The 27,487-nt window shown below is 36.4% G+C and overlaps 1 protein-coding gene across 1 annotated transcript in view; it reads left to right on the top strand.

Annotated features, from left to right (window-relative positions):
• Window positions 1-27,487, top strand: part of MRPL1 (mitochondrial ribosomal protein L1) — a 102,827-nt gene that overhangs the window by 35,127 nt on the left and 40,213 nt on the right. Inside the window, exons 6-7 of the mRNA XM_023222551.1 lie at window positions 2,307-2,418; window positions 16,929-17,035. Coding sequence (XP_023078319.1) covers window positions 2,307-2,418; window positions 16,929-17,035 — 219 coding nt within the window. The remainder of the gene's footprint in view (window positions 1-2,306; window positions 2,419-16,928; window positions 17,036-27,487) is intronic.

Raw genomic sequence — 27,487 nt, 5'->3', positions numbered from 1 at the left:
TTTTTTTTTTTTTTTTTTGAGACGGAGTCTCGCTCTGCCGCCCAGGCTGGAGTGCAATGGCCCGATCTCAGCTTACTGCAAGCCCCGCCTCCTGGGTTTACGCCATTCTCCTGTCTCAGCCTCCCAAGTAGCTGGGACTACAGGCGCCCACCACACCGCCTGGCTAGTTTTTGTATTTTTTAGTAGAGACGGGGTTTCACCGTGTTAGCCAGGATGGTCTCGATCTCCTGACCTCGTGATCCGCCTGTCTCGGCCCCCCAAAGTGCTGGGATTACAGGCTTGAGCCACTGCACCCGGCCTCTTTTTTCTTTTTGAGATGGAGTTTCGCTCTTGTTGCCCAGGCTGGAGTGCAATGACGCAGTCTCGCTCACTGCAACCTCCGCCTCCTGGGTTCAAGCGATTCTCTCTGCCTCCTGAGTAGCTGGGATTACAGGTGCCTGCCACCACACCTAGCTAATTTTTTGTATTTTTAGTAGAGACGGGATTTCACTACGTTGGCCAAGCTGGTCTCGAACTCCTGACCTCAGGTGATCCAACCTGCCTCAGCCTCCCGAAGTGCTGGGATTACAAGTGTGAGCCACCGTGCCACATAGTAATTTCTTAGATAACACATTCATTTATTACATTTATTTTACTTTATTTTGAAACATCACAGATATGCCTGGTTCTGAGTGATTTTAAAGTAAATTCATATTTTTTCTTGTCTCTAAGAGCATGATTTCCAGCCACAGTTTTTTAATATTCCAAGATATAATCTTACTTCCAAACATAATTTTAATTTAAAGGAACATGTCATAGAATTAGGATTGGAAAGTCTTGGAATAGAAATCTCACATACAGTTCTTTGACATTTAGAAATTGCCTCTGCTTTCCTATTTCCAGTGATGAGAGCCCTGGTTCTTGACCCACACTGCCTGTATTTCAGTTCTAGCTCTGTCTCTTAGGTGTGTACAGACTGACTCATCCTCCCCTGAGCCCTCAATTTTTTTAATCTGGAATGTGTGGTCAATATTGGTACCTGTCTCAAGGGTTGTGGTGAAGACTGGATGTTCTAAATTATATTAAACTTTTAGCAGAATGCTTGGCACATGAGAAGTGCCCATTTAATGTAAGTTACTGTTAAGGAGAGGAGAATATGTTATTTAAGGACTAAAAATTTGTACAAAGAATAGTAACAGAAGGATAAAATTCCATAGTCATTGCTTAATTTTGTCAGAATTCAAGTTTTTAATTCACTATGTACCCCTAAATCAAGGCTTTGAATGGCATATTGTGGTAAGATTTCATACAAAGAGAATCATTGGTAAAATATTTCTTGCTCAGGCAGTGGCACGATCTTGGCTTACTGCAACCTCTGCCTTCCTGGCTTCAAGCTATCCTCTTACCTCAGCTTCCGGTTACCTGGGACTACAGACTTGTGCTACCGCACCCGGCTAATTTTCGTATTTTTTGTAGAGATGGGGTTTCACCTTATTGCCCAGTCTAATTTCAAACTCCTTAGCTCAATTGATTTGCCTGCCTTGACCTCCCAAAGTGCTGGGATTACAGGTGTGGAGTTTAAGTGGAGTATATTGTATGTTTAAGTGAAGTATATTAAGTGGAGTTTAAGTCGAGTATATTGTAGTAGTATAATAGTTATTTTAGGTGCTTGTCTGAATTAATAAAAATGTTTTCTAAAAATTGAATATTAATTCCTTTGTTCTGAGAATGGGTATAGAGTATAGATAATAAATTATAAATGAACTTGTCTTTGATCACCCCCTCTTCTTTTATTCTTAGTTATTGGTGGTAAGGAATTTTCAGTTTCAGTTCTTTGTGAAAATAATTATAAATTCAGTTCTCTGATGCTCTAAATTTAGGAAGCTAGTGGTTGCTAGTGCGTTTGGCAGTTAGTGGTTATTAATTTTACATGTGATCTGTTGCAAAATGTTCAGCTTTTGTAGGTTTCTTCAGTTTTAATAAATATATGAATTTAACTTTGTGGGATTCTGTGAGCCATGCACACATTCATCGCTGTGTTTTAACTTGTGACGCTTTTGCTTAACACAACCCAAAGGAAGAAACCATTAATTTTTTTTTTTTTTTAATGGATGTGACTGTTTTTAAAGTAAAGGAAAATGTTTTGCTTCTGATGGTTTTTATACTTGGCAGGAGTATTTGTATGATCCTTGTGTTTGAAGAAAAGAATTGTGCTTAATGTCTGTTTTCTGAATTATAAAGGAAATGACTACATTGTACTTTTTCAGAACGATAAAGCTTTTCATCTCATCTGAGGTCATCTTTCTTTTTTTTTTTTTTATTTTCAGATTTGGGATGATGAAATTGTTGTAGACTTTTATGTAGCTGTTCCAGAAATAATGCCTGAACTTAATCGATTAAAGAAGAAGCTGGGTAAAAGATTTCCAAAGGTTTCTCGAAGTAAGAGAATTCCTATTATTTCAATATCCTGTCGACAACTTTCTTGTGAACTTTGCTTAGTTAGGAAACAAAATTGTTCATATATATGTAGAATAAATAGTATGTCCTGGTATTTGAGTTTGAGTTACAAGAACCTATGGGTTTGATTTTTTTTTCGCTGCTTTGGCATTAATACTGGTAATCTAATATGATTTGAAAACCTAGTTACTTTATAATACCAGTTTTTAAAATTTAGATCAAAATTTAGCTCCCAATTAGTGAAATGTATTATCCACTCAGTATATTATCATCATACTGTTTTATTGGCTTTCATGCCTGTTTATCAATATAATATGTATGCCCATTTATTTAAAAGTGTTAAACGTATGTATGAATATTGACCATATGCATGGCTCTGGAGGTAATTTCTCTTAAGAAGTTTTCTGCTTATGGATATTTTCTCCTTAAGAAATCGAATAAGAAAGTTAAGATCACTAAATAAGGAGCTATGTTATAAAGTGTGAGGTATTATATAATAAATTTAAGAAGTGTTAGGGGTGTTCAGTGGAGGTGGAGTTTACGCATAGGTGGGGAATCAGGGAAGGCATCATAAAAGAGGTAACATTTAAACATAAATAAGGTAACAGTAATTGGATGAATTGATTGAGGAGAATATTATTTTAAGTAGAAGGAGTGAATTAATCATAAACATTAAGTCAGAAATCATAGGTCAGGTACAAGAAATATTAATTAGCTCTCTTTGACTATGGAGAATGGTACCCTTACATTGACATAGAAGAGAATAATGGGAAATGATGTTGGAAAGGTAGATTGATGCCGTATTGAGAAGAACTTTGAATGATGGGCTAATGAGCATGAATATCTGCATTCTGTATTCAGCAGGACTACCTTAGAAGTTTTTGAGATGGGAGTGACATAATCTGTTCTTTAGAGCTTTAATCTGGCAAGAGGTTTTAAGATAATTGAAATGAGAGACAGGGAAACCAGTTTGGATGCAATGGCAAGAGACTAATAAGTGTAATGTTGAAGCTAAGGTCTTCATAACAAGACTGGAGTGAAGTGTATGAACATCAAGGATATTAAGACTTAGCAATTAATTAGGAATGGACAGGTTGAGGGGGAGAAAAGGAAGAGTCAAATGATACTGAGGTTTTTTAAGACTAGAGACCTCTCCTAATAAGTGCCATCATTAATAGAAATGGAGTGCATTTGGGAGGAAAAACAAGTTTACTTACTGACACAGTTTGTTTTAGGTAGTGCTGGATGTCTGGTATATTATTATTTCAAATAAAAATATGTAGTGTAAACAGAACAAATGTTTTAAAATTGTGTTAGTAGGTTTGTCTCCAAATTTTAACTCTAGTTGAACTAAAAATATTCTGCTATGCCGGGCACGGTGGCTCAAGCCTGTAATCCCAGCACTTTGGGAGGCCGAGACGGGCGGATCACGAGGTCAGGAGATCGAGACCATCCTGGCTAACACGGTGAAACCTCGTCTCTACTAAAAATACAAAAACTAGCCGGGCGAGGTGGCGGGCGCCTGTAGTCACAGCTACTGGGGGGTGCTGAGGCAGGAGAATGGCGTAAATCCGGGTGGCGGAGCTTGCAGTGAGCTGAGCTCCGGCCACTGCACTCCAGCCCAGGCGACAGAGCGAGACTCCGCCTCAAAAAAAAAAAAAAAAAAAATATTCTGCTAAAATGTTTATATATACTAGCCACTAACAACTTGTCTGAATTCTAGATAATGACCTGTAAATTAAATTCAAATGGACTTTCTAGTTCTTTTGTTGTGTTAGAGTTTTGTTTGATTATTTTTGATAGCATGCATTAAGTCATAAATATTTATTAGATTTTGAACTGGTGTCTGGCACTTTTTATTAGCGATTTCCCTTACCACAGTATTTGTTATCATGGAATCCAGTTTATATTCTTTCTTAAGTAAGACCTAAAACTGAACATATTTTAAAAATTAAACCAAAATTGCAGTTGAATTTGATGAAAATATTTCTCATAAATTTTTTGTGTTTAATTAAATTCAAGCTCAAATCAGAGCAAAAGAAACAGTACTAAATATAGTCAAAACCAAAAATGAATACTAATATATTTGTATTCTAGATATCTAGTTCCTTGCTTTCCATGATGAACTGATTTTTAAGAGACATTAATTTTGTCACTTTTGCTACTTTATCCATTCTCTGTATAACCCTTTTAACTTTTTTTTTTTTTTTAGCCTTGAGGGTTTTTTGTTTTTTCTTCCCATAGTCATCTCAATATTTGGAAGCTTTTTTAGTTTTCAAATAACTTATTTCTTTATTCCAAATAATAACTTTCTTCATAAAATGTCTATTAGTGAGCTTTACTTTATTTCTCCTTTCATAATGAATTACAACTTCGCATATCATGGTCAAGTACCTAAGTATGTTTTTCCCCTCCTATTTGCTTAGGCACCTTTAGAGAAGAGATGGACCTTTTCCCTTCTCTGACACCTTCTTTTCACCCCAACATGATCTGTTTAATGGCACTGGTAAAATATTTGTGTTCTTTAAACATAAAGACAAACGATCAACCTGTCAAAAATGTTAAACCGAATACGTGAGATGTGCATTAGAGCAAATGAAGCTTCTATTATGCATTTTCAAAGCTCATTCAGATTCTTGTTTAAGAACATTTGATTCCCCCTATATCCAACAAAAGTCTTCAGTGTGAAATAGAAATTACATTTTGAGCAAGTGGAGAAAATTAAAAAACAAGCTCCTGCAGCTGAGCTCATTAGTTTCCCATTTCCAGTTTTACTAATGGGAGTGGGCGTGTGTACATTTTGCAGCTTGCTTAATGCTGCAGTTTTATTCATTTTATTTTAATTGCTTACATAACTGTAGGCAAGTTCTTTATTTTTCAAATGCACATTTGGCTTGTTTTCTCAATATTTCTTTTTTGTTTTATTAAAAAAAATTAAAACCTGTTTTTTAAAATTCCTTCTAAGAAATTTGGTTTTATTTTGCTTATCATCTGGCTTCCTCCCCAATATAAGTACCCTCTGTAATTCTTTCATCTCTAATATAGATATGTTTTGTTAATTGAAACTTTTTTATTTCTATTCTTATTTATAAATTAGCATTTAGAAACCAAAAATGCTAGTGTGAAAAATATCTTTTTTTTTTTTTTTGAGACAGAGTTTTCCTCTGTCGGCCAGGCTGGAGTGCAGGGGCGCAATCTTGGCTCACTGCAACCTCCGCCTCCTGGGTTCAAGTGATTCTGCCTCAACCTCCCAAGTAGCTGCGATTACAGGTACTTGCCACCATGCCCTGCTCATTTTTGTATTTTTAGTAGAGACATGTTGGCCAGGCTGGTCCTGAACTCCTAACCTCAGGTAATCTGCCTGCCTCAGCCTCCTAAAGTGCTTAGCCTCCCAAAGTGCTGGGATTACAGCGTGAGCCACTGTGCCCAGCCAAACAAAAGTCTTGACTTAACCTGTGATAGGTACTGTGGCATATATGGGAGCAGTTAAATTCTTTTATACTGTACTAAGTTATTGTCAGGTAAGAGAGAAAGGGACATGATTAGAAAATTAGAATTACACTAGTGTGGATTCCTCTTAACTTCTAACTCTTAGAATTGAACACTAGTGCTCCACTCGATGTCTTGTCCAAAGGATATCCCAGCAAACTTGTCCAAAAGGTATTCCCATCTTCTGAGCAGGACACTGCTTTCTGTAAGGAAGTTGGTGTTATATCATACTTGAAACTCATGGATATTAAAGTTCTTGTCATGTGTAGTATTTTTAACTCTTAGAATAATATCTTGTACTTCTGGGTTTTGTTTGCATTATTGGAACAATCAGAAGTTTTGGTTATATAAGGGAAAATACCAAAACAGAGAATTTTTGCAAGGTAATGAATTTGATTTTTTTCTAAATTTCTGCCCCTTCACATATTAGTTTAAAAACTATCTATGTATGAAAGACTTCATTAATAATTAGGTACTATTACAATTGTTATAGATGAATTATGGATCTATTGCAGCTGGTTCTGTTATGCTTTCCTTTGCTTCCTTTACTTCAGCCATGGTGGCCTCCTTGATCTTCCTCATACACACTTAGTGCTCTCCCTCCTCAGGTCTTTGGATTTACTGTTGCATGGGTCTGTAGTAGTACTGTTTGGTTACTTGCCTTACTCACTTTCTCATTTGAACATCATCTAAACAGAGAGACCTTGCATGACCATTCTATATAAAATATTACTCCCACTTCCTATTATCACTAAATGTCATTATTATGCTTTTGTATTCGTTTTAGGACATATCACTCTCAGCATCTTTTTGTGTGTGTGTGATGTGTGTTCAGTTCCTCTCATTAGAGCAAGGATGGTTTTGTTTTGTCCATTGCTACATTCCCATTGCCTAGAATATAGTACCTGGAAAATAGTATGTACTCTACAAATATTTGAATGAATGAATGAACGTTTAATACGGCACTCATTCAGTTGGTAGAAGATATAGGATTAAACTGTAATTTAAAAATGGAGTATACAATGTTTTTTTTTTTTAAGACAGAGTTTTACTCTGTCACCCAGGCTGGAGCACAGTAGTGCATTTTTGCTCACTGCAACTTCCCCCTCCTGGGTTCATACAATTCTCCTGCCTCAGCCTCCCGAGTTGCTGAGATTACAGGTGTGAGCCACCATGCCCAGGTAATTTTTTTTGTATTTTTAGTGGAGACAGGGCTTCACCGTGTTGGCCAGGCTGGTCTCAAACTCCTGACCTCAAATGATCCACCTCCCTCAGCTTCCCAAAGTGCTGAGATTACATGCGTGAGCCACCACACCCAGCTTGGACTATAGATTTTTATAGATTTTTTTTATTAGAATAATAGTATTTATAGTAGTTAGTATCTACTAGGTGCCAAGCCTCGGGTGTGATAGCAGTGAACAAGACAAAGTTCTTGTCATAGAACTAACAGTTTTGTTTTCTGCAGTAGAGAAACTGGTTTAACTTTTAACAGTTACTTATGCTCAGATTTTTTTTTTCCTTTTTTTTTTTTTTTTTTTTGAGACAGAACCTCACTGTGTCACCCAGGCTGGAGTGCAGAGGCACGATCTTGGCTCACTGCAACCTCTGCCTCCTGGATTCAAGTGATTCTCCTGCCTCAGCCACCAGAGTAGCTGGGACTACAGGCATGTACTGCCACACCTGGCCAATTTTTTTTTTTTTTTTTTTTTTTGTATTTTTAGTAGAGACGAGATTTTGCCATGTTGGCCAGGCTGGTCTTGAACTTATGAGCTCAAGTGTTCCGCCTGCTGCGGTCTCCGAAAGTGCTGGGATTACAGGCGTGAGCCACTGTGCCTGGTCACTTATGCTCAGATTTCTTTAAACAAACAAAAAGCAAATCACAACCCCCCCCCCGCCCCGCACCTTCATTTGATTCAACTATCCTTTCTAGCTGCAATCTTAGTTTTTTATGTTGTTTTATATTAAGTTTTTCAAATAATGGTCTTCAGAAATTGGCTTCATTTTCTTACTAAGCATTAGTATTCCTTACAGCTTTTTCTTCCATAATTTAGCTAAAATATTGCTCTCTCAATTATCACAGGTTTTTCTTTTGCCATATTCAAAGGTCTGTTCTTAGTTTTCTCAGTTTCTTGAAACTTCTTTCAGGAGGTAACATATGCAGTCCTAACTCAGCTCTTTTCTAACTATTTCTTAACTTTGTTTTCCTTGATTAAAAAAAAGAAAAGAGAAGGTATATTAGGAGGAAATACTTGATTGTATAGATAGGTTATGTTCATTATGGAAATTGAATAGAGAATTAAAGGAAAAGAAAGTGAAAGGAAGAAAGAAAATGAAGAAAGATAGAAGAACCTAAAAACACGGAGAAAAGTGAAAGTGGAGAAAGAGGAAGGCAGTTACAAAGCAGTAAGGGGTAGCAAAGCCCTAGAAATAGCAGTGATGATTTAACATTTGGCTGTATTGAAAAGCAGAGTAGAATAGCGGTTAGCATAGATCTCTCTTTGTCTTGAGTTTGTCACTTACTGTGACCTTGAGCAAACTTTTTAACATTTTGTGCCTTTATTTATTCATCTACAAAATGAGTTTCATTATAACATGCATCCCATACTGTTTTTGTGATAATGTATGAAACACAAGCTGGGTACATAACATACGATGTGTGGGCCATTATGATTATCATTATCATTAGCTCCCTATCATTCCTAAAGTAACTATTCATTCTCCACAATTACTTTAGGAGAAACTATTCTTTTTCATGTATTTATGTATCACCTTCATAACTTATTTGTTGAATAAGCAGATAATTATTGGCATGCCTACTTAGTACTGAGGATTGAAAAATAAAGTGAAAAGACATTTTCTGTCTTTAAGAAGATAAACACTGAGGGGAGAGAGATGAGAGCAAACTGCTGCACTAAAATGTAATAAGTTTATTGGTAGAAAATGTACAAAGTATGTAGAGGAATGAGGGACTGCTTTGTAGAATGAGATTATGTAAAGAAGATTGCAGTTGAGAGGTAAGCATGAATAGGCATTTGCTTTCCCTACATGAATCAGGCAGAGGAAATGGCCATTTTACATATACAAAAGTATGAGAGAGCCAGTTGTGTTCAGGAAATTATAAGCAGCTTTCTATCATTTGGTATATAAAATGTTATCTGATACTGGTGGTCAATGGGGTTAGACAGTGATAGACAGTGGGCCAGATCACAGTGGGCTTTGTGTGCTATACCATGGAGATTAGATTTTATCCTCTTTGCAAATAGGAGCCATTGAAAACTTTAGCTCAGAAGAATGATGTAAGATTTGCTTATCAGAATGAGTATTGCGGGAACTATATAAATGGCAGGGTAGACATATGAGCATGGTGAAACTTTGAGAACAGAGACCAGTGAGGAGTTGATTGCAGTAATCCGGGTAAAAGACGAAGAAGGAAAGAGTCTGGTAGTGGCAGTGAAGACAGATGAGGAAGGATGTTGTTGGATATTAAGAATTAGAATTAACAGGAGTTATTGATTAAATGTAGGGGGTAAGGGAGGGGGAGGAATCTAGAATGATTTCCTAATTTTGGTCTTGAGTAGCCTAGTAAATACTATTTTAAATATGAATGCACAGGAAGTAAAGCAGGTTTGGGTATGACAATAGTACTACAAGGCGAAGGAGTCAAGGAGGTAGATAAGCTGGCGCAACTTTATTTTGTATTAACATGAAGCATTAACAGTATTAATATGAAGTAGGTTGTGGTAAGTATGCACATTGTACTCCCTAGAGCAAGTAAAACGTACTCACACAAATAAATATAGCTTAAAACTATAAATAGGGGAATAAAAATGATATGCCAATTTTTTTTTATTTAATAAGCCTGTAAAGGAGCAACAGAAGAACAAATAAGATGAAACAAATAGAAAACTTATATCAAAATAAAGACCTAAATTCAGCCATAGAAATAGTTAATGATAATTGGAAATGGACCATACACTCCAAAAGGCAGAGATTGTAAGATTTTTTTAAAAACCAACTATGTGCTGTCTACAAGAGACACATGTTATATTCAAACAGAAATAGGCTGAAAGTAAAATGGTGGATAAAGATATACCATAAAAACTGTAAGCATTAGAGAGTTGGATTCTATATCCAACTGATATCCCAGCTAGGATATAGATATCCTAGCTGATATCTATAAAATACCAACAACAGCAAATGTTGTTTGGTGTTGAACATTCACCATGGTAGACTATTTGCTGAGTTATAAGGCAAGTCTTAATATATTAAGTCTTAAATTTATGAGTGTAAAAGAATTGAAGTTACATACATATGTGTTCTGATTGCAACTGAGTTAAATTAGAAATCAGTAACCATGAAAAATCTCCAAATACATTAAAATGAAAAAGCCCACTACTAAATAACTCATTGATCAAAGAAGAAATCAAAGACTGTCTTAAACTGAATGATATTGAAAACTCAACATGTCAGAACTTGTGAGATGCAGCTGAAGCAGTATTTAGAAGGAAATTTATAGTTTTAAAGGCTGAACTAGCTGGGCACAGTGGCATATGCCTGTCATTCCAGCCACTTGAGAAACTGAGATGGGAGGATCCCTTGTGGCTAAGAGTTCAGGTTAGCAGTGCATTATGATTGTACCTGTGCATAGCCACTACAGTCTAGGCAGGGCAACATAGTGAGACCCGCTTTCTAAAAAAAAAAAAAAAAAAAAAAAAAAAAGAAAACATTTTGGCAATAATAACTCTCAAAATACTAGAAATGTGAGTGAAATTCCTCAACTTGACACAGCACATCTATGAAAAAGCAACATTCTTAATGGTGAGATCATTGAGAAGGAATGCTTTCTACCTAAGATCAGGAACAAGGCAAAGATCTCTGCTGTCAAAGCTTATGTTCAACATTGTACTGGAGGTCAGTGAAATAAAGGACATACATAAGGGAAAGGAAAAAATAAATCTTTTTTTATTCCCAGATAATACTAAGCTATTTTAGTAAGTGAATTCTAATTAATGAATTTAACGAGGTTATAGGATACAAAGTCCATGCAAGAAAATCAACGGTATTTCTATATGTAAGCAACCTACAATCAAACTGAAATTTCTAAAACAGTTCCATTTACATGAACATAAAGAAATAAAAATATTTAAGAGAAAATTTAACAGAAGCTGTGTAAGACCTTTCATAGAAAATGTAAATGTTGCTGAAAGTTAATAGAGGGATATACCATAGTGGTGGATTTGAAAGCATATTATTAAGATAAGGTTATTTTTTCTATAGATTGAATGTAATCCCAACCACACTCCCAGAAAAGTTAAAAAAAAAAAAAAAACGCATTTTCATGTTTAAATGGAAATACAGAGAACCTAGAATGGAAAAAATGATTTTAGGCTGGGCACAGTGGCACACTCACACCTGTAATCCCAGCACTTTGGGAGGTCGAGGCAGGAGGAATTCAAGACCAGCCTGGGCAAAATAGCAAGACCAAATCTTTACTTAAAAAAAAAAAAATCAACTGGGTGTGGTGGCATGTGCCTGGAGTCCCAGCTACTTGGGAGGCCGAGGTGGGAGGACTGCTCGAGCCCAGGAGATTGAGGCTGCAGTGAGCTGAGATCATGCCACTGCAGTCCAGCCTGTGACAAAGCAAGACTGTGTCTTAAAAAAAAAAAAATTGTCCGGGTGTGCTGGTTCACCCCTGTAATCCCAGCAGTATGGGAAGCTGAGGCAAGTGAATCACTTGAGGTTGGGAGTTTGAGACCAGCATGGCCAACATGGTGAAACCCCATCTCTACTAAAAATACCAAAATTAGCAGAATGTGGTGACACATGCTTGTAATTCCAGCTACTTGGGAGGTTGAGGCAGGAGAATCACTTGAACCCAGGAGGTGGCAGTTGCAGTGAGCCGGGTTTGCACCACTGCACTCTAGCCTGGGTGATGCAATAAGACTCTGTCTCAAAAAAAAAAAAAAAAATTTTAAAAGAGAAAATGATTTTTAAAAGGAAGAACACAGTTTGAGATGTAAGACTTTATCATAGAGCTACAGTAATCAAGACAGTGTGGTATGGTATAAAGGATAAATGAATATGGTTCAAACATTGAGGTTCAGAAATGAACCAAAACTTATATGGTCAACTGATTTTCAGCAAAGGTGTCAGGGTTATGTGGAAAAAGAATAATTTTTTCGATGAATTGTGCTGAAATAACCGGATAAGTCTTTCCTCACATCAAACACAGAAATTAACCCAAAATGAATCATAGACCTAAATGTAAAAGATAAAGTCATGAAATTCTAGAAGAAACTTTTCTAGGAGAAAATCTTCATGGTGTTGGATTAAGTAAATATTTCTTAGGACACAAAAAGCATGAGCTATAGAAGAAAAAATTACTAATTTGGACTTAATCAAAATTAAAATTTTTGCTCATGGATGGATACCCCTAAGAAAATGAAAAGGCAAGTCATAGATTGGGGGGAAATATTTGCCACACATAGCTCTGACCAAGAACCTGTATCCATAATATATAAAGAACTCATAACTCAGTAAGACAGTCAACCTAATTTTTTAAAAAAGGGGCAAAAGAGTTGAGTAGGTATTGTAGAAAAGAACATATGTGGCCAGGCGCAATGGCTCATGCCTGTAAATCCAACACTTTGGGAGGCTGAGGCAGGCGGATCACCTGAGGTCAGGAGTTCAAGACCACCCTGGCCAACATGGTGAAACCCTGCTTCTACTAAAAATACAAAAATTAGCTGGATGCAGTGGCGCACACCTGTAATCCCAGCTACTTGGGAAGCTGAGGCAGGAGAATTGCCTGAACCCGGGAGGCAGAGGTTGCAGGGAACTGAGATCGCACCACTGTACTCCAGCCTGGGTGACAGAGTGAGACTCTATCTTGGAAAAAAAAAAAAAAAAGAATATATGTAATTGGCCATTAAACAGATGAAATAATACTAAACATTTTGGTCATTGGAGAAATGCAAATTAGACAAAGAAGAAAGAATATATAAGGTCAAAGGAAGGAATTTTTATTTGTGTTTTAGGATGGAACTACCTTAAAAACTAAAATCTACATCATCTTCAATCTATCACCTTTTTTCTAGTTCCTTTTTTCTAACTATACAAATGTATATATTTTTTGATATTCAATCAGACCTTCACTTTACCATGTTTTAATGCAGAACTATTTCTCTTTTCTTCTTGAGTCCAGTTCTTTCTCTCTTCATTACCGTTACATCATCAATATGATAGCAGGCTCTAAATTATGAAGTCCTTTGTTTATTCTTCCAGGAGACATTTGTCCTGTTTACTCCTTACTAATAATTTGTCTGCATCTAGGTAGAGATATCAAGTTGGTGGTTGGAAATCATAAGGGAGATTGTGGCTGGAGACAAAAATTTAGAAATTATCAGTGGTTAGATGGTATTTAAAGCCACGTGTCTGCAGGAGATCAGTTAGGGAGGTGTGCATGGATAGGATAAGAGAAGCAACATGACTGATCCCTCAGGTAGTTCAACCTTTGGAAGGCAGGTAAGTGAGGGTGGGTGGCTCAGCCCTTAAAATGAGATGAAATAGCCAGTGAGAATCGTGTTTCAGAGGACAAGTCAAGATACTGTAGGAAGAGAACAGATTACACTGTGAACTGCTGCTAGTAGGTCAAGTCAGAGGAACACTGAGAAATGACTACTGGATTTGCCAATGTGAAGGTTACTGAAGTAGGTATAAGAGAAAATAGAAGGAGAGGAAATAGAGATGGCCTTTTTTTGAGAACTTACATTAAGAGGAATGTTGGGTGGTAACTAGAAGGCAACATAGGAGACTTGTTTATTTTATTTTGAAAAGCAAGATTTTATAGCAAGATTGTAAGCTAATGAAGATTGTCTAGGGAAGCAGGGAAAAATCGACAATGTAGAGGAAAGAAGGGAGGAGCAGTGTCCTTTTATGGGTGAGTAGAAGTAGGGGTGAGCACAGAAATGAAGAGGAATGGCCTTTGTTAGGGGCATAGACAGTTCACCCATAGTGACAGGAAGGCAGGCAGTGTGGTGGGCTTAGATTTAGGTAAGTCACTAAATAATTCTTGAGCTTTTATTATGTACAAGGCACTGTTCTTATGAAAACAAACTTAAAAAATATATTTAAGTAAAGAAATTTAAATAGAGATATAGATGGTTTAACCAGGTATCTGTTTTTTGTGTACCACCATTAGCATCTTACTGTTTACTAGTATACAATTTTATCATACTGTTTAGTACTCAGTTACATCAGACTGTGATATTGAAAAAACTTCATATTTTTTTGTAATTATTCATTTGTATATCCATTATCTTCCCAATTAGACTGTAAATTGCCCATGGGTAGTTGCTTTCACTTATAGCTGTAGTGCTCCTGAGCCAAATGAACAACTACTGAGATAATCCTAGGAGTAATGTATGCTGAGGGTATGCCGTGCTGTCTATGTAATGAGTTCTTCACATTGACTCATCTATGGACGACTTGCTTGAGCATGGTGGGAGTGGTGTCTCTTCAGTGGCACAGTCTTCATTCTATATCTTACCCTTTAAATAATTCACATTTTTCTGTGCATAGAATTAAATTTTCAAGTTAAGTTATGGTATAGTGGAATATACTGTATTTTTGTTTATTAAATTTGTGTTAAAATGATCATAACCAAATCTTAGGAGAGTAATAGTTTATTTTATAGTCTCCTGTATGATCCTTTGAAAATTCTTTTTTTTTTTTTGAGACAGAGTCTCGCTCTGTCGCCCAGGCTGGAGTGCAGTAGCCAGATCTCAGCTCACTGCAAGCTCTGCCTCCCGGGTGTACGCCATTCTCCTGCCTCAGCCTCCCGAGTAGCTGGGACTACAGGCGCCCGCCACCTCACCCGGCTAGTTTTTTTTTGTATTTTTTAATAGAGAAGGGGTTTCACCGTGTTAGCCAGGATGGTCTCAGTCTCCTGACCTCGTGATCCGCCCGTCTCGGCCTCCCAAAGTGCTGGGATTACAGGCTTGAGCCACTGTGCCCGGCCAGATCCTTTGAAGATTCTTAATTTGTATCCTGATTCCATTTTTCTCCTTACTATGTTTAGTTGCATCCCTTTCTCTACCCTAATGGAGGACAAAGTGACATTAGAATCCAATAAATTGTTTCAGTTCTTAATTATTTTCTCATGCCTCTTTCTCTCTTTCTCTCTCTCTCTCTCCCTCCTTTCCCCCCTCCCTCCCTGTCTCTGTCTCCCTTCCTCCCTCCCTCCCTTCCTCCCTCCCTCCCTCTGTCCATGTCTCCCCTCCCTTTCTCCCCTCCCCTCCCCTCCCATCCCCTTCTTGAAGGAGTCTTGCTTTGTTGCCCAGGCTGGAGTTCAGTGGCACGATCTCAGCTCACTGCAACCTCCTCCTCCTGGGTTCAAGTGATCCTCCTGCCTCAACCTCCCAAGTAGATGAGTTTACAGGCATGCACCACCACCCCAGCTAATTTTTGTGTTTTTAGTAGAGATGAGGTTTCGCCATGTTGGCCAGACTGGTCTCGAACTCCCAGCCTCAAGTAATCTGCCTGCCTCAGCCTCCCAAAGTGCTGGGATTAGAGGCATGAGCCACCATGCCTGACCTCTCAGGCCAGTTTCTTTCTTTTCTTTGAGACAGAGTCTTGCTCTGTTGCCCAGGCTGCCAGGCTGGAGTGCAGTGGCTCAGTCTCAGCTCACTGCAACCTCTGCCTCCCAGGTTCAAGTGATTCTCCTGTCTCAGCCTCCTGAGTAGCTGGGATTACAGGTGCCTGCCACCATGTCTGACTGTAGAAACTCATGCCAGTTTCTATAACCATTTGTGTAATAATGAGCTACCTCTACACTGTATCATTCATTATGATATTGTTTCCACTGCTAAATGTTTCTGCTTTTTAGTTTTTTTTTTTTTCCACTTCTTTATGGTAGGTAAAAGGTTCTTAAAAGATTTCAAGACTGTACTGTTAGTATTATTATTATTTTTTTGACAGAGTCTCACTCTGCCGCCTAGGCTGGAGTACAGTGGCACAATCTCGGTTCACTGCTACCTCCACCTCTCGAGTTCAAGCAATTCTCCTGCCTCAGCCTCCCAAGTAGCTGGGATTACAGGTGTGCACCACCATATCCAGCTAGTTTTTGTATTTTTAGTAGAAACAGGATTTCACCTTGTTGGCCAGGCTGGTCTTGAACTCCTGACCTCAGGTGATCTGCCTCCCTCGGCCTCTCAAAGTGCTGGGATTACAGGCATGAGCCATCATGCCTGGCCGCTGTTATCTTTTGCCATAGTTTATTTTATAGATTTGATTTTATTATGTCATCTGTGTTTTTAATGTATGCTATATATTATTATTGCATATACTTATGTATTAGTTATCCATAGTGGTGCAACAATATTACCACAAACAGTTGCTTAGAACAGCACACATTTATTATCTCACCATTTCTATGTGTCAGGAATGTATGTGTAGCTGAGTGGGGTTCTCTGCTTAAGGGTCTCACAGAGCTCCACTCAAGGTGTTGGCCAGAGAGGTGGTTTCATCTTAGACTCAATGGGCGATGGATTTGCTTCCAGACTTACACAGTTGGCAGAATTCAGTTCCTGTAGGCTACTGGGCACAGGGCTTCAGTTTCTTACTGGCTGTTAGCTTGAGACTGCTCTCAGCTTGTTGCCCTATGGCCCTCTCCATATGGCAGCTCACAGCATTGCAGCTTGTTTCTTCAAAGCCAATAAGGAAGAGAGTCTTCTCCAAGACAGGCATTATAGCTCTATGTAATATAATTATGTACACATGATTATTCTGCCTCTTGGTTTGAAGCAAGTTGCAAGTTTCATTCACACACAATGAGAGGAGATCACACAAGAGCATCAACACCAGGAAACAGAGCTCTTTGGAACTAAAGTTTATCTGCCACTATTTGTTTGCTGTATCTTCACATGAGATATGTGTTTCTTTTATTCAGTAATTTTTACTACTTATTTGGAGTGATAATTGTAGATTTTACTTTTTCTAACTAGATTCCATTGGCCATGACATCCCCAAAATGCTTGAATTCTTCAAAAATGGACATGAAATTAAGGTAGATGAAGAAAGGGAGAATTTTCTGCAGACCAAAATAGCAACAGTAAGTTACAATGAAAATTATCAAGTAACCCTCTTTTTTTTGTTGTTCAAGTAATTCCTTAATAATTTTTAATATTATAAAAGACCAATCATTTGGACTTGTTCTTGGCACTAGCATTAAGAATGGCATTAAACATACACATAGATACTTTTTTAATTCTGTAAGTTAAACTCATAAATTTTAATGGTACTTGAGAATTTCTTGCAGAGTTATGTGCTACTGTCACATTTACTTGTCCTTTGCCTTATTTATCTGTTTTATGTATACACTTTTGTATTTATGTATTATATTTTAAGCTTATTGAGAATAGGGTTTAGATTTTGTATGTCCCCCTAATCAAGATAAAAAAACTTGCTTTAGAAATGGAGCAAAGTGGCTGGGCGCAATGGCTCACGCCTGTAATCCCAGCACTTTGGGAGGCCGCGGCAGGCGGATCACGAGGTCAGGAGATCGAGACCATCCTGGCTAACATGGTGAAACCCTGTCTCTACTAAAAAATACAAAAAATAAGCCAGGCATGGTGGCAGGTGCCTGTAGTCCCAGCTACTCAGGAGGCTGAGGCAGGACAATGACGTGAACCCGGGAGGCGGAGCTTGCAGTGAGCCGAGATCGTGCCACTGCACTCTAGCCTGGGCGACAGAGGGAGACTCCATCTCAAAAAAAAAAAAAAAAAAAGAAATGGAGCAAAGCAGGTTTAATCTAGTTGGAGATTGGGAAACCCCAGCTTGCCATCATTACCATCAAAGCTCAGTTCCAGTTTCTTTGGCACTGAGCTCTGCTCCAGTCTAATGTTGGAATTTCCTTGTTCCCCAAAATGCCTTTGGTAGCACTTCTTGTTTCTTAGGGTTGACAACATTGTAATTGGAAAACCAAACAAATGAAACATAAAATACAAATTTTAAGAATCTATTCTGAAGTTGTAGAGACTTGAGTTTGAATACCTGTTCAGCTACTTCAGAGATGGCAGACTTTAAGCAAGTTTCTTAATGTTGTTGTGTCTCAAATTTCCTCATCTATAAAATATGTATAATAGTACTTATTTTATTATGTGGTTTTGAAGATTACATAAAATTTTAAAATGGTAACATCTATTGTTATTATTTTGGTTGGCCTTTTGGGACTGTGGAATATCCTTATAAGGCTGGATTAAATCTGTCTTAAGTAAGGTTTTCAGTATATTCAGTAGTTAATAGTTTATGTAGATCCTGACTCAGAATATAAGAAACCATGATATCACGTTCATTTTTTTTTCAACAAATACCATAGTGATTAAGACATAGGTCTTAATCACTAAGTAGTAGATCACTAAGTAGTAGATCAGACTACTTGGATCTTTTGGAGATATAATTTCTTTTTTTTTTTTTTTTTTATTATACTTTAAGTTCTAGGGTACATGTGCATAATGTGCAGGTTTGTTACATATGTATACCTGTGCCATGTTGGTGTGCTGCACCCATCAACTCGTCAGCACCCATCAATTCATCATTTATTGGAGATATAATTTCTTTTTTTTTTTTTTTTTTTTGAGACGGAGTCTCGCTCTGTTGCCCAGGCTGGAGTGCAGTGGCGCGATCTCGGCTCACTGCAAGCTCCGCCTCCCGGGTTCACGCCATTCTCCTGCCTCAGCCTCCCGAGTAGCTGGGACTACAGGCACCCGCCACCTCGCCCGGCTAGTTTTTTGTATTTTTAGTAGAGACGGGGTTTCACCGTGTAGACCAGGATGGTCCCGATCTCCTGACCTCGTGATCCACCCGTCTCGGCCTCCCAAAGTGCTGGGATTACAGGCTTGAGCCACTGCGCCCGGCCGAGATATAATTTCTTAATGAAAAAATTGTGTGTTTAAAGAGATGTTTTTTGAACACTGTTTAAGTGTTGCAGTATAGTAGAAGGTTGAGAGTGGGTTTTAGATTCCTACTGTCTTGATTCAAACCTTTGTTCCAGCTAGAAAGAGCTGTACCCCCTTGCTCTCTGAGCCTCACTTTTTCCCCATTTCCCATTTCTCCTGTATATAAAATGATGGTAATAATATGTACCTTCTAAACTAGTAAAGAATAGATGAGATAATAACATAATTACCATTTAGCAGAGTACTTCTGGCTAAGGGGGAGTAACAGGGACCTAATTTACCCTCCTACTTAAAACAATCAGCATTATTTGATACGAAAACCAGACAAAGAAAACGACAATGCAGTATCATTCGTGAACATAGATGTAATAATTGTAAACTAAATTTTAGCAAATAGAATCCAGCAATATATAAAAAGGTCAAGTAGGGTTTGTTCTAGGAATGCAAGGTTAGTTTAACATTCAATAATTAATCATTACAGTTCACCATATTAAGAAAGTAAAAAACAAAAGCCATATGAGCATCTCAGTGGATGCAGAGAAAGTATTTGACAGAATCCAACATCTATTTTTGTTTTAAAAGTCTCAGCAAACTAGGGATAGAAGTCCATGTCCTTAACCTGTAAAAGAATGTTTAAGAAAAGCCAAAGCTGACATCATATTTAGTGGTGAAACACTAAATATTGCATTTCTCCTAAGATCAGGAACAAGACAAGGACATCCCTCTCACTGCTGCCTCTTTTCAACATTGACCTGGGGCTTCTAGGCAGCTCAATCAGGCAAGAAACAGAGATAAAAAGTCAACTAGATTAGAAAGGAAGAAGTGAAACTGTCATTATTCACAGATTACGTGTTCTAACTACTAGAGGAACGAAGTGAGTTAACTAAGGTTGAAGGTAGAAGCTCAATGTACAAAAATAAATTGTTTCTGTATAACAGCAAAGAACAATTAGAAACTGAAATGAAAAAGCAACAAATGCCATTTGTAGTAATAGCAAATATATGAAATACTTAGGGGTAAATCTGACAAAGATGTTGAAGATCCATACACCAAAAGCTTTAAAACACAGTTAAGAAAAATAAAAAAATTAAATAAATGGTGACTATATGCCTTGTTTATGCATCAGTAGACTCAATATTGTTAAAAATGTCAATTTTCTCCAAGGTAATCTATAGATTCATAGCATTCTCAGTCAAAGTACCAGTCAACATTTTTGTAGAAACTGACTAGCTGATTCTAAAATTCATAGAAAAATGCAAAGTGTCTAGAATAGTTAAGACAACTTTTTTGAAAAAGAACAAAGTTGGAAGTCTACCTGATTTCAAAATTTATAGAGCTACAGTAATTAAGACAATGTGGTATTCACATCAAAAGAAAACAGTTAATGGAATAGAATAGAGAGTCCAAAAAGAAAGACAAAACATATGAACAACTGATTTTCACAAGGTACAATGGCATTTTTTCTGGAGAAAGGATAATTCTTTCAACAAACAGTACTGAAACAGTTGGATATCTGTATGTCATAAAATGAAATCTGCCCAATACTTCAAGACATATATAATAATTAAGTAAAAATGAATCAAAGACCTAAATGTAAAGCCTAAAGTGATAAAACTTTGAGAAGAGAAAGTTGGGTTAGGGAATGATTTCTTAGATAAGACACGAAAAGCATGATCCATAAAAGAAGAAATTGATAAATCACTCTGTAAAAATTAAAAACTTCTGCTCTTTAAAAGACACTGTTAGGGAATGAAAAGACCAATTACAGACTGGGAAAAATATTTGAAAATCATGTATCTGATAAATTCCGAATGTATAAAGAACTGTCAAAAACTCAATAATAAAATGCCCAATTTTAAAAATCAGAAAAGATTTGAACACACCTTACTATGGAGATACATAGATGACAAACACTTGGAAAGATGCTCAGCATCTTTAATTGTTAGGAAATGTAAATGAAAACCACGATGGGATAACACACATCTATTTGGAATGAATAAAGTTAAAAAAAGACTGGCCATACCAACTGTTGTAAGGATGCGGTGGGACTTGAACACTCTTACAGCATTTGTGGGTATGTTAAATGATGCAACCTCTTTGGCAAACAATTTGGCAGTTTCTTAAAATTGAACATCCACCTACTATATGATCCTGCCATTCTACTTTTAGATAATTTACTCAGGAGAAATGAAAACATGTGTCCATACAAAGACTTGTAAGCAAGGGTTCATATCAGATTTATTTGTGATAGCCCCAAACTGGAAAATTTCCAAATGTTCACTGCAGTTGAATATAAAAAAAAAAATACTCTTCAGTAATAAAAAGAAATTAACTTATACATTCTACAATATTGATGGATTTCAAAATAATTGTGCTGAGTGAAAGAAGTTAGAAAAAAGGGAGCACATCCTGTATGATTCTTTTTATATAAAATTCTGGCAAATGCAAACTAATGTATGGTGATGGAAAGCAGACCAGTGGTTGCCTTGGGGACAGAGGTGGATGAAGAGGGGCAGGAAGGAAGAATTACAAAGGCACACAGTAAATTTTGGGAGTGATTGTTATGTTATTCTGACTGGTGATTGTTGCATGTGTGTATACATAAGACAAGGCTTAGTGAATTGTACACATTAAGAATGTGGAGCATATCCAATGGAATACTATGTAGCAACATAAAAGAATAAACTGTGGATACATGTTACAACATGGATAAACCTCAAGAATATTATGCTTAGGCAAAGAAGCCAGACACAGAAACTACTTGCTGTATGATACCATTTATATAAAATATTCAGAAAAATCAAAGTATAAAGACAAAAAGATTAGTAGTTGCATAGGAGGGGTGGGAGGAAACAGGTATTAATGCTAAGTGTGCATGGTTGTATTGGGGTGATACTGTTTTCAAACTGATTTATGGTGATAGTTGCACAACTCCGTCAACTTACTAAGAAACATTGAATTTTACATCAAAAAATGGTAAATAGTATATGCAAAGTATGCCTCAGTAACATTAATTAAAAATGTGCAGTATGTCAAGTTTTACTTTTACAAAGTAGTAAAAAACTGTACCATTGTATTATGCAAAATAATTGTTCCATAAATTTTATTGTTAGAATTATCTGATAGTTAAAAATTTAGAAACTATTTTACAGCAATTTAATGAGGTTTCCTTGAGTGAAATTATTCTTCTTATGCAGTTGAAAATATTGAAGATGTGGTATTTGTGTGTGTGTGTGTGTGTGTGTGTTTGTAGCCAATATGATATGATAAATTGATATAGAATGAGTGCAGCAGATAAAAGGGCACTGACGGTATCACATGCCTAATAAGTGTCCTTACTTGGATAAAAGGAAGATATCTAGAAGAGAGGTCAATAAATGACAACCAGGGGCCAAATCTGGTTGTGGCTGTGGCCTGTTTTTGTATAGCCTGTGAGCTGACAGTGGTCTTTACAGTTTTAAAGGTTATAAAAAATAAAGCACATGCTGCAGAGACTGCATATGGCCCGCAAAGCCTAAATCATTCACTATCTGGCTCTTTATAGAAAAGATTTGCTGACTTCTGATCTAGAAAAATGTTTTTTGGGAGAGTGAAATGGATTAGTTTTGTGTGTCTACTTACCTGTACAGGAGAGATTCTCACTGTAGTTAAATCATCTTGATGTCCTGTGTTATGATTCTGCACTTCAAGATCCATTTCTAGTATTGATGTAATACGGAATTGATCTTAAGTAGTTTATAGTTTTCCTTCTATATCAATGTGCTAAATATAATCAGTTGAATGATCTTTCTTAATTATTTAACTTGAGGATTAGTATCTTAGATGTTAGAACTCAGCCACTAATGCTTTTGTATATCAAAACTGTGTATACTAATGCTCTTATAGTCAGCCAATATCTAACACTTGTCAGCAGTAATTGCAGGTAAATTAGTTTTTTTCGCTTCTCTTTTCTTGTTTTTTAGACAGAGTCTTACTCTATCACCCGGGCTGGAGTGTAGTGGCATGATCTCAGCTCCCTGCCGGGTTCAAGTGATCCTCTGATCTCAGCTCCTTCACCCAGTAGCTGGGACTACAGGTGTGTGCCACTATGCCCAGCTAATTTTTGTATTTTTTGTAGAGATGGGGTTTTGCCATGTTGCCTAGGCTGGTCTCGAACTCCTGGGCTCAAATGATCTGTCCACCTCAGCCTTGCAAAGTTATGGTATTACAGGCACAAGCCACTGTGCCTGGCCTTAGTTTTGTTCTTAGTATTTCCTACCATTTGTACCTGTAACTGACATAGTCATGAAATTGGTTATGTCTTTATGCTATCAAATGCTCATATCAGTGAAAATGTCATTAAGATGATAAGTTGAACATCATGAAGACAGAACAAGTTATTGGAATATGTTATTTTTTAATCAGTTATATTGCTATCACATAGACACCGTTTATTTTCTGTCATAGCATGAAGCATAATTGGTTGGGATAAAAGCAAATTGCCAAAGGATCAGATAAAAGGGAAAAGTCTTAGAGTATAAAACTGAAAATAAAGAGCTACAGAGGAGAAAAAGTACATTTCTTCAACCTTTTTCCCCCAATGGCTCTTTCCATGAAACAGAAATGAAACTAAGGCAGATTCTCAAAAGATGAAGTTGAGACATATGTACCTGGCCACTGTTTATATTCTAAATAGCAATTTAATTTCAGATAGTAATTAAATAATTTTAAAAGGATTTATCTGAGTTTGCTATATAGAAAATAATATAGTCATAATTCTGCTATCCAGATAACGTTTGACATTTAAAAAATTTCAAATTAATATACATACATATTTAAATTCAAATGATTCACAAAAGCATATAAAGAAACACTAGAACCCCTTTCCCTGAAATAGTTTTCTTGCGGAACTTAAAAAGCTTTTAATTAATATATGTACATGGTTAAGTTAAAGTAATTTACAAATGCATGTAAAGAAACACCAGAGCCCCTTTCCCTGTAATTGTTTTCTTGTGAAATTTCTATTTACAGTTTTATTTTTGTTCTTCCAGAAATATTAAGGCATAAACATAGGCACCCTCATAAAATTCATTTATTTATGTTATGCCACATATACTATTCTGTAGCTTTCTTTTCTGTGGATAAAAGTGTAGCATGGATGTCTTCAAAGATATAGTATGAATGTCATCAAAGATGCAAAGAGATCTGCCACATTCTTTTTAATGCCTGCATAGAGTTATATTTTATCATATACCATAATCAGTTTCTTATTGATAGGCCGTTAGTTTGTGTCCCGATTTTTGCTATTGTAAATAATACTTAATGAAAATTTCACAAAGAAATATTGCCAAAATTCTCCAAGTATATCCATAAGGTAAATTTATAGAAATAGAGTATATGTTGAAAATTTTATTATATGAATTCCCAAATTACTTTCTAAAATGTTTATACTAATTTATCATTATCCAACAGTGTGTTAAAGTACTTGTGTCTTTATGTCCTCACCAGCATTGGGTATTATCACACTTAAACATTTTGTCAGTTTGCAAGTTGATACATTATAGGTGTGAGTGTGAGCGCATGTGTACTTTTAACAGCTTAAAAATTTCAGTGTGAACATTACCATCGTTTTCTTTGGTTACAGTGTTATTCTCTTTTACTCCTTAAGATTCTGAATCTCCTCATCTGTCCACCATTCTTATTTCTTTCACATTCCTAGCCCTTCTCTTATTCTCCACAACTCTCTTTTTTGTGTATGCAGTCTCCTATTGACTCTTTTTACCATGGACTCTTTCTGACTCACCCCTACCATCACCTGCTCTGTTTACAAGTGCCTGGTAAATAAAATTGACAAGAGCCATGATCACTGAAAGTTGAGTGCTTGTAAACTTGAAGTGTTCACAAACACTGAGATTGCCTGGCATTTGCTAACTACTGAAAAGAAAGCCTTTTCTACCCAGTAGAAAAGGGGACTGGTTTTTCTGACCTATGATATAGTAGGGATTTTTAATGTATCCTATGTATTTAAAAAATTACGCTTATTTTTTGACTTTTCTTAAGCTTTATTCTCTGATCAGGTAAAATTACTGTTAGCTCATTTAGAATCTAACCATAGAAAAAACAGAAAACAATAAACTTAATGTGTAAGTTCTATTTAACAAATATGTAAAAATACTGACTCTGATGCAGACACAATTCTGGTGATACAAAAAGATTATGACCTTTTTTTCTCAAGAAAAATACTTCTCGTAGGGGAGATAGATACGTAAATAAAGTACAGGAAAATGTGGTAAGTATAATAACAGAAATGTATATATAGGGCTGGGTGCAGTGGTTCACACCTGTGATCCCAGCACTTTGGGAAGCCAAGGCGGGCAGATCATCTGAGGTCAGGAGTTTGAAACCAGCCTGGCCAACATGGTGAAACCCCTTCTCTATTAAAAATACAAAAATTAGCCAGGCATGGTGGTGCATGCCTGTAGTCCCAGCTAGCCAGGAGGCTATGGCAGGAGAATTGCTTGAACCCGGGAAGCGGAGGTTGCAGTGAGCCGAGATGCGCCACTGCACTCCAGCCTGGGTGACAGAGTGAGACTTCATCGCAAAAAAAAAAAAATGCGTGTGTGTGTGTGTATATAATACATATACATATATATGATATAGAAGTTACAGAAAAGTAGCAATGATTGTTTAGAGTAGCAGTGGAACAAGTAGGTCAAGGGTGGGTTCTAGGAGGAGTTTGAAAATATATACCAGCTAGAAAAGGGTCATTCGTATTTCAAAATAACACGCATAATGATGAATGGAGCACAAATTATTGATTCAACTGTTTTAAAGAAACCAAATAACAGTGATTTAACTTTAATAGAAAGTTAATTTTCTCCCAAGTTTAAATTGGTTTTCAGCTCAGGGCTTCTTTGCTCCACAGGGCTATCCAGGGATCAAGGTTTCCACCTCACCTCTTTTTTGTTGTTGCAGTCTTCTAGGGTTTTCTTTTCTATGTGATTGAAGCTTGCTGACTACCATGTCTGAATTGTAGCCTGTATGAAAGAGGCAAGAGGAGGTAGAGAATAAGCAGTTTCTTACAAGCATGTGAGCTATTGCCCTCATCACTTTTGCCCCATCCCGTGGTCCAGAGCTTAGTCATATGGCTTAGCTCAAGGTCTGTGTTTTGTAGCAGCTAGGTGGATGATCATGTGATCATGTACCTGGCTCAACCTGATTAAAAGAAGAGGGGAGAGATTTGGGGAAAAATTAAGGTTTTACCATAGCTGAGGAAGAACCAGGAATCCTAAAAGAATAAGAAAATTGAAGGCAATAATTTTATTTATTTATTTATTGTTATATCCCCAACTCCTAGAAGATTGCCTGACATATAGCAGGTACTCAATAAATAATTGTTGGATGAATATATATATGTATGAATAAACAAAATTTTCTAATTTAAGGTCAATTAGAAATGATTAAAACAACATTTCAAATTATATAATGAATCAGTGGGAAAGTTTTAGTCTATAAAATTTAACCAATGAGACACTAAACTTTTAAAAGTGGAATAATATTGCTGGAATTAATGTTGGAGTTTCACAAAATGACAGAATTAACTGTCTTGTCCTCTATTTTTTATAAAAATGTTTAGCCAAGTGTATAGTTTGATATTAAGAAAGTTAAAACATGTCCAAATATTGTAGCATTAACCTGTCAGAATGGAGACTTTGAAGTAATTTTCAAAGGGCGACTGTTAGTATTTTATAACATACCACAAATCCATTTTGTATTAGCTGTGAGGCTCTCAGAACTTGCTTTGTTTTTTTTTCATTGATAGATTTCTTACATGATTTGAAATACTTGGCCTTCAGCCTGCTTCTCCAGAGCACTTCTAAGTGTAATTGAAGGCCACTTACATTGTTGCCTGGTTTTCTTCACTTGTCCTTCCTTATAAGATAAAAGTTCTTTCTATTTTTCTATAAATGTTGACTATCCCATTTTATAGAGGCATATATAATAACTTTGTCAAAAACTAAAATGTTCTTTCCTTTCACTTTTGTTAATGATTACCTCACATATTTCAAAAACAAAGAAATGCGATAGCATTGTTGTTGAGGTTTCTTTCATTTGCTGAGAGTGGTAATCAAAGAATGGAACTTTCCACTAGGAAAAAATTACTTGAGTTATAAAATATGGTATATTAGTACTTGTGGTAACAAGTATTTATCAACAAAATAGGGCATGACTATTATTTGCTTTTTTTAGCCTTTCATAACATTTAGTACCATAATAAACTACATAACTCTCATGACTTATTATATATATTCACGAACCTATAAAATATATATATTCAAGAACCTATAAAATATATTATATATATTCAAGAACCTATAAAATCAGATCCATGTTTTATATATGTGTGTTTTCTAGTAGCAGTTAGCAGACTTTTTTGGCTGAATCCAGTTGGGTAGAGTTTCATAAATATAGAAACAATGTAGTTTTCATAGGTTTTAGATTTTAAAATCAATTCTAACTAAAAGATCTTTGGGGATTAGTCAAATTAGATAAAAGTTGGAAATAAAAACAAACTAGCGTTGGTAATGCACACTGGACCTTTAAAGAAGTGCAGTGCACTATGAAAG

Source organism: Piliocolobus tephrosceles, chromosome 3 (assembly GCF_002776525.5).
Source record: "Piliocolobus tephrosceles isolate RC106 chromosome 3, ASM277652v3, whole genome shotgun sequence".
In the NCBI taxonomy this organism is placed as follows: Eukaryota; Metazoa; Chordata; class Mammalia; order Primates; family Cercopithecidae; genus Piliocolobus; species Piliocolobus tephrosceles.
This window is presented reverse-complemented; position numbering and strand designations above follow the sequence as displayed.